Source organism: Rhododendron vialii, chromosome 10a (assembly GCF_030253575.1).
Source record: "Rhododendron vialii isolate Sample 1 chromosome 10a, ASM3025357v1".
Taxonomy (NCBI): Eukaryota; Viridiplantae; Streptophyta; class Magnoliopsida; order Ericales; family Ericaceae; genus Rhododendron; species Rhododendron vialii.
Window position 1 is genome coordinate 36842418 of NC_080566.1, and position 10541 is coordinate 36852958.

At 39.4% G+C, this 10541-nt stretch overlaps 1 protein-coding gene across 3 annotated transcripts; it reads right to left on the minus strand.

Annotated features, from left to right (window-relative positions):
* Window positions 1–271: 271 nt before the first annotated feature.
* LOC131304248 (serine/threonine-protein phosphatase 7-like) lies at window positions 272–9291 on the minus strand. Of its 3 annotated transcripts, XR_009192337.1 has the most exons (6): window positions 8490–9291; window positions 5805–6299; window positions 4577–4723; window positions 1127–1234; window positions 553–779; window positions 272–415 (listed from the first exon to the last, which is right to left on the minus strand). XR_009192337.1 is itself a non-coding variant. In XM_058331416.1 (5 exons), the coding sequence occupies exons 1-5, from the start codon at window positions 9042–9044 to the stop codon at window positions 705–707; spliced, it is 1380 nt and encodes a 459-aa protein (XP_058187399.1). In that variant the 5' UTR covers window positions 9045–9291; the 3' UTR covers window positions 455–704. The 3 variants fall into 3 exon arrangements, 2 of the variants coding, with proteins under 2 accessions (XP_058187399.1, XP_058187400.1); XM_058331416.1 differs by lacking the exon at window positions 272–415 and having other exon boundaries at window positions 455–779; XM_058331417.1 differs by lacking the exon at window positions 272–415 and having other exon boundaries at window positions 700–1025; window positions 1057–1234.
* Window positions 9292–10541: the final 1250 nt, after the last annotated feature.

The window sequence follows — 10541 nt, forward strand, 5'->3', positions numbered from 1 at the left end:
TCTCCGTGATGAATATTTTAAGTGACATAGGCCGGGTGGTCTTGGCCTTGGACTTGGGAATTTGCTCCCTCCTAAGATCTCAATTTCAATTCTCTTTACTAACAATTTTTTGGACCACCTCACCCCACTCACAAGCGTGCGCGCAAGCTGACTCAAAACACTCTGCATTAGAGAAAAAACAATAATAATAACAGCCCTTGATACGAATTATATTCCTCACACATATCCTTTATAATATTTTCCGTTTCATCGGAAAGGTAGAACCAAGAGATCAAAAAACCCAGATTAGCACTTTTATTACCCAAAAGAGAAGCAAAGGTGCAACCTTTCTAATTTCCCAAAATTGCAGATTCGGCATTTCTTCACTTGTTTCTATTACAACAATTTTTAAAGTGCTAAGAACAGATGTGAGTAACTTATATAAGTGAAACACACACAACAAAAAACCTCCCCCTTTTCGAGAAAGAAAGCTTGCCTTTTACTAACTATATCCGATACTGATGAATGAGAATTCCGTCCGACCTATTGAAAGGCAGGTCAGCTTACACTTACCAGGGCGAAAGATTAAATACATCATTCTACATATGAAAAGGGTAACCGGCGGCTTGTGGATTGGGGAGGAAAACCTCTTGCCGAGCAAAAATACTAGAAATAAATAGAGACTAGCACTTCAATACAGGGGGCGATGAACTCTTTCAGGACGATCATGAAACCATTGACGCCAAGTCCAATTCTTCATCGGAGTCAATCACATCTTCGAAATCATAAAACGGATTCGCCTGCCATGCAGATTACATCATGTTCATTACGTACGGAAATACCTATATAACGTCGTACTGTCATATTTGAACCAAGAAACCCCCAAATTAGCCTATCAATAGTCAACATGCAGGGCTTAAACTAGCCACATAAACAAATTTTAACTTCTTCACTTCATTGTCTTCCTATATTTTCTTTCACCTTTTCTTTCCAATCCAAAGAGTCTCACGGACGAGCCTTCCTCAATACATGTTAGGCTGGCAATGCTCAGCTAAGCTAATTTCATCTAGGTGGAACACAGGATACATAACTATTCTCTAGTGTAGACTTCTCTAGTGTAGAAATTAGCAGGATCCGTAGCCCATACCTTAGGTCTTGGAGTAATTGCTTCAAAACTGTGAAACACAGGGGCATCAAAATTAGGGGGGTTTAGAACAATGTAAGCGCCTTTATTCTTGAAGCGTTCTTCTGTTGCCTGCAAGGAAGACATAATAGAATAAGCACATATAAGTTCCAATATTACTTGCCAAATTAGTAGCTTCCAACAGATAAACTTAGTTAATTTGAACACGTTTAATAACCAATCCGTACAATCAATAAATGCATCTATCTATCATCCTGACCTATACAGCACCAACACGGGCATGAGACATGCACACACACCAATTTCCAAAAAAAGACACAAGAATCATCTTGAAAAAAATGTTCCTATAACTGCATTTTCACCCTTGAAGTGTCTGAAAAGTGTCATGCATGTGTCCTCCGAAGTGTCTAAAAAGTGTCGGCGCGTTTGAGGTGTCCGAGAGTGTCCAACTAGCAAAATCTTGCACATAAAAAAAGGGACTCTTCGAAATCAAGTGTCGGACATGTGTCCAAAGCGTATCTGTGTCTGGAGATTGTCTAATGCAAGTACGTTGCTTCGGGTGAGTGTCGGTGCTACATAGGTCCACACCTTACAAACCGAAGATACTACTGTCTCATTCTACGCAAATCATCTCAGAGTGAGGTCAGAGTCTTGAAGATACTAAGGATTGTTGTGTTTAAGAAAATAATTGGATTCAATAAGAATCAGCCATCTCTGAACAAGAATCAGCCATCATGTTTAAGAAGTGATTCTGATCTCTGTTCTTTTTCTGATAAGTAGCTTATTTTCTCAAAGGGAACTTTGAAATTCAAACAACCTTACAACCCCAGTTGCAGTAACTACAGAAATTAAAGAAAAGAAACATCACATTTCCTATGAAATGGAGTCATTCGCTTTTTCCTGATATTGTCTGATGAGAAATAGGCAAGGTGGGCGTCAACCTTTATGACACTGACACTCCAATCTTTATTGTTGCCTATATGGTGATACTGAAGTATGGGCCGGTCTGTCCACTCCTTACTATCTTGAATCAATTCCGATGAGTTGCTTATATTGCTTCTTCATCTCACCCAACGTCCCAGAATCTCTTAAAAAATGGTGAATTGGGGAATAGAGACAATCTTGGGGAGCGTGATAATACTCAGATCTCTGACAGTCTAGTAAAGAGATCTGTGGGTTGGACGACAAAGCAGTATCCCAAACATCATCGGGAAAAAACAAATTAAGCAGGGACATTTGTTCTAACCAAACCCAGTGCCAGCATAAGAGATGCAAAACAGAAGGCATTATATCAATAAGTCAATCCACGAACGTCATGCCCAAGTTGGAATTATTTGTGTTACTGCAAATTTCAGGTCCAATTAAGGACGTGAATTGATAACCAAAAGAGGAATTAAAACTCCTTTTGGTCACAGTTCCACAAAGAAGCTTTGCCCTTCTGAAGCAGCTTTAACGGAAAAGGAAAGGCGTAAACTAAAAGCAAATCAAATATGAGCTTTTAAAACTGAAAGCATTGTTGATGTATGTCTCTCTGTGTCATAACTATAAGAATCTTTTAGGCATTGAATATCTGCTACAAAAATATATTAATGAGAACTCGGGATGATCTACAATCTAATACAATATCCACATTGGACATACCCAATTGGCACCATTTTCAAGCAAACAACATCTTGCGCTGTTTCATTTAAGGAAATGAAAATGAATGAACAAAAGTTACGACGTTCTCTTAGAAATATCTCAAAGGGAGCATTTGCAATTAGTAAGAGGAATAATGGAATACCATTCTTCTTTAACAATTATAGGAACCACCAATCACCCAAAGTAACATGCCAAATAATAGCTCTCTCTTCCACGCCCTTTTCTTTTTGAGTAAGTTTATTTCCATCAGTTGTCACAGTCCATGCCTTCTTCTTACAAGCCTCTGATGACAAGATGCGCAATACATAAGTGGAAAGGACAGTAATTTGGTTACTAAATGGCCAAGGGTTTTCTATCAAATCTGCGTGTGACAAAATTCGAGAGGTTAAGCCGGTTGTTGCTTGGTGGAAAGTGATCTGGTTTAAGGCTCATATTCCTCGATGGGCTATCATTCAGTGGCTGGCTATTCATGGCAGGCTTGCAACAAAGGATAGGCTGCAAAAATGGGGTGTGATGCCTAATGCTTTGTGTGTTCTCTGTGCTGCATCTACTGAAAGTCATTTGCATCTCTTTTTCATGTGTCCATATTCTTCCTATATTGTGGGGCAGCTCCTGTGAATCTGTGGTTATTGTAGGGGCTTGATTCGGTTGGATCAAGAGATTGGTTGGGCTAGTCAGCACATGACTGGCAATGGGTTGCAGCAGTCCTTGTACAAAATGGCGTTGGCTGCTTCTCTTTATCATATATGGTTGGAAAGGAATAATAGAGGTTTTCAAAGCTCTCAGAGCGATGCTCTTGCTCTTGTATCTGTGGTGAAGTCTGATATCAGGAGTTGTTTGAGTCTTTGGAGGAAGGTGAAAAGAAGTTCCAGGAACCAGCGACTGTGTGCTATGTGGAACATCTCTCAGGCTATTTTCTAAACTGTTTGATGGCTTCCTCATCAGGTTCTTTGGCAGCAAGTGGTGCTGCTAGTTTGTTCTCATCTTAGTTTTTGTCTTTGCTCTGTTTTGGGAGTAGGAGTTTGTTTGTTCTCTTGTTGTTAGGGTAGGAGCATGTTCCTAGCCCTTTTCCCTTTTCTTGGTTGTATGCTGTGTTCAGGGGGTAGCACCTCTGTTTTGATATAAAACCTTAACTTACCCAAAAAAAAAAAGGACGGTAAGAATTTTCCTGAGAGGTTTCCACTAATACCATTTTACAAGGGACCCTGGTCTAGAACAAGGAAACAAATATTTCTCAAAGATCAAGAGAAATCTCTTTTCCCAAAACATTTGAAAGAATCTAAGACTTGGAACTTGGAAGGAATTTCAAAATGCGGGGCACCTCACGACGTACCATCAAGATGTCCTCAATTAAGCTACTTCTCTGAACCTTCCTTTTACGGGGAAGTTTTACTTCTTTAAGAGGCAATTTTACGTTGCTATCCTTAGAATCTCTCATGACAGAAGTGCCAAAACAAAAGAAGGCCCATTTCTAAGATTATCTTGATTAGAATAAGGAAGAATGAGAATCAGGTACATAATCATCAAGGAGAGACAAAATGCTACTCCGTTGTGTAGTCCAACTAAAATTGGAAACAAGATGAATCCAACTCAAATGGTGGTTATTTAAGGATGAGGTTCACACAGCTAAATTTAATTTAAAAATATAGGACATGCAGATGCAAAAGTGCCAAGCCAATGGATGAAAAACTATTTCAATTGTCTATATCGCATGTTGAAAGGTGATGTCAGACAGGACCACAATAGAAGAGCGAATACTAAAATGCAACTAGAACAGACTCAGGGAAGACCATCTGTTACAACAAGAAATACCTGAAACTGTGGATAATCAGGAGCACTGAACAAAGTAATTAGTTTCCCTGACTCAACGACATGGTCTATTGTGTACCCTTCATCCATTCCTCCTAGACCAGAACGCTTTTCCCTTGCATCAGGCCCTTCATGTGATCTGATGATTAACTGCGTAAACAAGAATGCCAAAGGACTGGTCAGGATGGAGCACCAAATTTCACTATCTAGTACTATACAGCTCAACAAATATACAAGTAAACACAAAGATGACAGCCACAAGAAATAGGTGATTTTCTTTTCCTATTTTTATTTTTTTCGAGGGTTGTTGAGAGAGCTTACACCTGAAGCAAGTACACACTATCACCAACGAATATATTTTCCAAGGCAAACCTCCAGTTCTTCTCTACAAAGTAATAGATTGATGCAAAGTGCAAATTACAATAGGTATTGATATACTATTTGCACTTTTAGTTCACTATAGACCCCCATACTTTGGCATCAAAAGCAATGTAAGCTCAGAAATATTATTTTTCATCTGTACATCGATACATGTGGCTGCAGTATGATCTAGAATTGTCAACTAAACGATTCTAGCCAAGTAGCCAAAGTTGCAAAAACCATAACTTGTGACTAATCATCTTGATATGCTGTGTCATTCTTTTTGCAATCATTATTGCTCGAAAAGGAGATAAATATGTTGCATATACAATGCTAGAGAATATTTCCCAACAACTTAACCTTTGGGGAAAATTGGTGCCTTGACATGGACCACATGGTATCAAATCTCTGAGTTATGGAAGGCTTTGGGTCCAATTCTCTATGGTATTAAAAACTTTGGTTTAAGAGAGAGGCTTTGGGCTCAATTATCTCCATTTGCGTTGTTTACCAATTTGTATTCATTTCTTCTTCTATATGTGTTTTCATCTCAACATGTGAGATGGAGAGTTTGAACGTGATTAAGGTGTGGAATAGCTTGATATCCATTGTTGAGTCCATGTGATAATAGCTTAATCTTTTGGCACAATTCATGGCTAACCAAAGAAATGAGATGATTTGTCATGTCAACAATCTTGGAATAATGCATTTTCCTTATGATCAGATTCTGTGCTTATAGGTCATGCCTTCTTAAATTTGATAATAACAAGCCATAACATGTAAAACGCAACTAATCAAAGCAAATGGCCAACAGACAATATGTCGTTGCAAACTTCTATGAGCATTTAAAGATAAAAATTTATTCATTGATCACCTTTAGATTGTACTTCTTTAAAAACTCTTCAGTGCAATCGGGGCCCCACAAAAGACCGATTCCCCGCTCTTTATTTGGAGAAAGGCCAGGGCTCATTGATGGGTCTGACCATAGGACATCACCTGGAATCAAGTTCAAACCTTCCCACGGCGGATCAAGGACAGTTCTCCTAGCTCTAGATAACTCCTCCAATGAACCAAGAACTAGAGAACTAGATTCCGGGTTGAGAATTACTTTGCGAGTCTTCTTTCCTTTAGATCTTTTTGAGGGAGTAGTGGCTACGCAACGGAAAAGCCCTCCATGTGCGGTGTAAACCCGTCCAGCTATAATGGAAGCCAAAGGAAGTCCTTCAAAACATCCTAAACACTTCCGGTACACATGTTTTCCCTTATCTCCATACTTGGTCAAGACTTCTTTCTCAAATCCATAAACAGAAGTGCAGTATTTTGATTCGTGATTTCCACGAAGAAGATAAACCTTATGTGGCATAGAAACCTACAAAATGTGCATCATCAAAACTAACGTTTATTACTCTCTTCTTTTACCATAATTCAATGCAATAAGATCGGAACATACAAGTTTACATGCAAAGAATACATATTCTCTTCCACGAAAATAATACAACCTAGGGTGAGTATAGAAATAAAGCTTCAACAAGCTTGTACAAAATGTATGGGAAAATTTAGCGTGGTTTATAATAAACAACAAAATTATATGACCTGTAGCAATACAAGCTACGTGAACAATGAAACTCTACAAGTGGGAAACACACATAAACATCATTGCAAAATGTCAAATCAAATAAAAACAATTTATTAAATCCTTCATCTTAAATGCATGAGTCTCAAACGAGGTATAGAGACCGCTAAGCATAATGTTAAACAAGGTGCTAATATGCTTTTCATTAGTCTTGTTTCCATTTTTATTATTCTTTCATTCAATTTAGAAAATTTAAAAGCATTAGAGTCAAAGGGTTTTTAGATAAGTAGGAGTAAAACTGAGTATATGATGTGCAAGTTTAGTAGTACCAGTAGTGCGCATGAAGAAAGAGTGATGATCCAAGACTAGGAGATACCAAAGAGTGATCATTTTAGGTATTTAGGCTCAATTATTAGTAGAGATGGAGAGATTGCTGATGATGTGACCCATAGGATCCAAGTGGGGTGGCTCAAGTGGAGAAGCACTACTGGTGTACTATGTGACAAGAGGGTACCTACAAAATTGAAGGAAAAATTCTATGGAACTGTCATAAAATCAGCAATGCTTTATGGGACAGAATGTTGGCCTATTAAGAAATAACATGTGAGCAAAATGGGTGTAACAGAAATGAGAATGTTGAGGTGGATGTGTGGTAAGACTAGACAAGACAAGATTAGAAATGAAACAGTTCATGAGATGGTAGGTGTAGCACCTATAGAGGAGAAGTTGAGAGAAAATAGGCTAAGGTAGTTTGGGCGTATCTACCGTAGACCAGAAGATACAGTAGTTCAGAGAGCGGATAGGATAGCTCTAGGTAGCAATGTTACGGGACAAGTGGCACTTGATAGAGTCCAATGGAGAAAACGGATTCATGTAGCCGACCCCAAGTGATTGGGACGTAAGGCTTGGTTTGGTTTGGTTTGGTTTACACTTGTGTTTCTATTGTATTCACTCTTTATGAAGCTGGCCTACTAAAAACCAGTACAAATAGTTAAGATAGTCACCTGAAAATGAAATTGTTCAACAATAATTCTCAAGAATAGCTCTCAGCACATGTTATATGTTGTTCTCACTTTTCATGTTCCTGAACCAAACAACGAATTTAAAAGGCAAGACCAAACAAGAGAAGTTCTAGCCATAATTCCTTTCTTCTGCAAACTCGATTGAGCGTGATTTATCTTTTTGTCCTCCCAAAATGGAAAGCTTTGACAGCAAAATATACATCCCTAGGACATTACCAACTCTCATAGGAGACCTATAGCTACTCTAAGGTTGATCATTTTAGAAAGTAGATGGAGTCTAAATGACAAAAGCTCAATCACTTTTTAGGGGTCGTAAACAGAACCTCTTTAGCACCAATCATCTATATGAAATCCACATACCAAATTCCAATGAGTTGAGCTCTTTACAATCTCTATCCTTTGTTTTTGCCAAATTCTGGTTTGTTGATACTCAACAGTGTTAAACATGGAACAATAAAAGTAACGAACAATGCACAATAAGCATAGCCATCCAAGAATTATTATCCCATTCATTGAACTGGTAGCTCATACTAAATACAGTGATTGCGGGCAAAGAGTTCGCTTAACTCCTCTAATACTTGTAGACTTGTACTTTATTAAACATGCATACTTTTACTGTAGTTGGAGGGATCCTGCTATTGGAAGCGGGAAGCCCACGGCATTCATTAAGCTAAACAAAATGACAAAAAAACACAAACTCCAATACACTTTTTAATACACATTCACACACATTTCAATACACTTTTTCAACCTTAACACAAGCCAACTGGGCTCTTTTTTGCATTTTCCTAGACACCAAATTTCATACCCCTGATTCCTACATACACAAACTACTAACAAAATATTCCTCTTTAAGTCCACACACGAACTGTTGAGACCATAAGAAATGCCACTCAAAAGTTTTGATTTTTATCTTCTTTTCAATTTGAAACCAAGGATCTACACAAAAGTGAATCTCAAATACCTTCCATGCCAATAACAGAAGAAATGTCTCAAGACCCCAAGCCCCTCTATCCACATAATCTCCATTAAACACAAACACTCTATTATCCGCCGTAAAACCCGCATCCCTCAGCAGAAAAATCACGTCATGCAATTGCCCGTGAACGTCCCCAACCACCACGACACTTGAATCGGTGCCAAGCCCATCAATCCTAACACAATTAGGCTCCTTGTGAAGGATCTTCGAGGCAGAGAGTACCAACTTGTCGAACACCTGGACAGAGAAAATCGAGGGGAGCTCCGAAGGGGGCAGGTTTCGCGATCCCCAGTCGAAGGCATCCATGAGTGAGATAACCCAGGCTTGGTTTATGACGGAATCGGTGGGCCATGAGATGGGAGTTTGAGGGGGTGTTTGCGTATGGGATTGGGTATCCTCGGATGAGGAGGAGGATGCGACGGAGACGGAGGAGAAGAAGTCCTCGTCGGAGGAAGAGGGCGGGGGAGGATTCAAATTGGCATCAGCTGTCACGGCGGGTGTGGTGGGATCAGTGTTTCTTGAATCTGATTGAGGAAACATAATTTCCCTATACACCTGTATCCTGTACCAAAATTTTCCCAAAATTGGTAATCCAAGAAAAGGGTTTGAAGATTGAAAAGGTATGAAGAATGTTGTTTTGCGGAAAAGGGATTTGAAGGATTATGGTGGGGAGAGCAGGAGAGGAGGAAGGTTTTCTGTGAAAGTGAGGTGGGGTTCTTTTTTTCTCTCTGGGCAAACCCTGGAATTATTGGAAATCTAGTCGATATTGTGTTTGGGCTGTCAGCCTGTCACAAGCCACCCATTAACTACGTGCCAATTATTTTATCCATCATTTTACAATCACAGACAAATATTTACACATACATTCACAAAAAAAGTAGGCCCCATATACTGAAGGTGTGCAGCATGTGTGGGGCTCACCACCTTTGAAAGTGTGTGTAAGTGTTTATTTGTAGTTGTAAAATTATTGTTATTTTATTTCCGTTTTGATACTAATGGTAATGTTCGAGCCCGCTTATGCATTAGGGGTGGACAAATCCGATCGAACCAAAAAAATCGACCGATCAATTTGGGGTTCGATTGGGGTGGTGTCGGATTTTTTAGGTTTAGGGTGGACCGTATCGAACCAAATTTGGTTCGGTCTCGATTTTGTGAAATTTTTGACCGTCCGAACCGAATCGAACATATGTATTATACATGTTTTAATCTTGGCTGTTTTTTTTTTTTTTGTTTCAATATCCACCGTCCTTCTCCCACAAACCCTATCTCTCATCTCTAACTCCCTCAGTTTCTCTCATACTCTCATGAGTCTCATTCGTAGCTTCTGAGCTCTCTCTCTCTCTCTCTCTCTCTCTCTCTCTCTCTCTCTCTCTCTCTCTCTCTCTCATCGAATTCACAAAATTCCCAAGCAATAACTAGCAGTGCCTGTCCCCTTTGTTTCTTTTGATGAGGAGTTTTTACCTAAACAAGATTCTAAGAAGTCAATAAGCATCCCCTTTGATTTATTCTCAGTCAAGCTTTCCCTTTCCTTCTTTCTTTGGCAGATGAAAGTCAGTGGTAGGATTGTTTCTCAATTTTCAGGCTCTAGCCAGCAGTACCTTTCATGTTTTCAAACTTGGTCCCAGGGGCAGCAAAGCCCAGATGTTTTAGGTAAAGCAATTTGGGAAAGGTCTGTTACTGCCCTGAACTCGAGGGAGTCTCCCCTGTGTTTCTAATCATGCACTAGTTTGATGGAGAATTCCAGATCAGGCGCCTCCGTCCTATGACTGCCTTCTTTTTGATCTCTTGAGCAGGTTGAGTTTTTTAATTTTTAATTGGCCCATTTTTTATTTTTTATCTTTGGCCCAACTAGGCCCAATTCGGTCAGACCGAATTTCCCGACCGAACCGAATCCACCCCAAACCAAACTGAAATTAATACTAGTCGGGATCGGTCTCGGAATTATATACCCCGAACCTGATCGGTTTCCGGCAAATCCACCCTAAACTGAACCGACCCGACCGAATAACACCCCTAATTTTGATTAATTTCTCAATT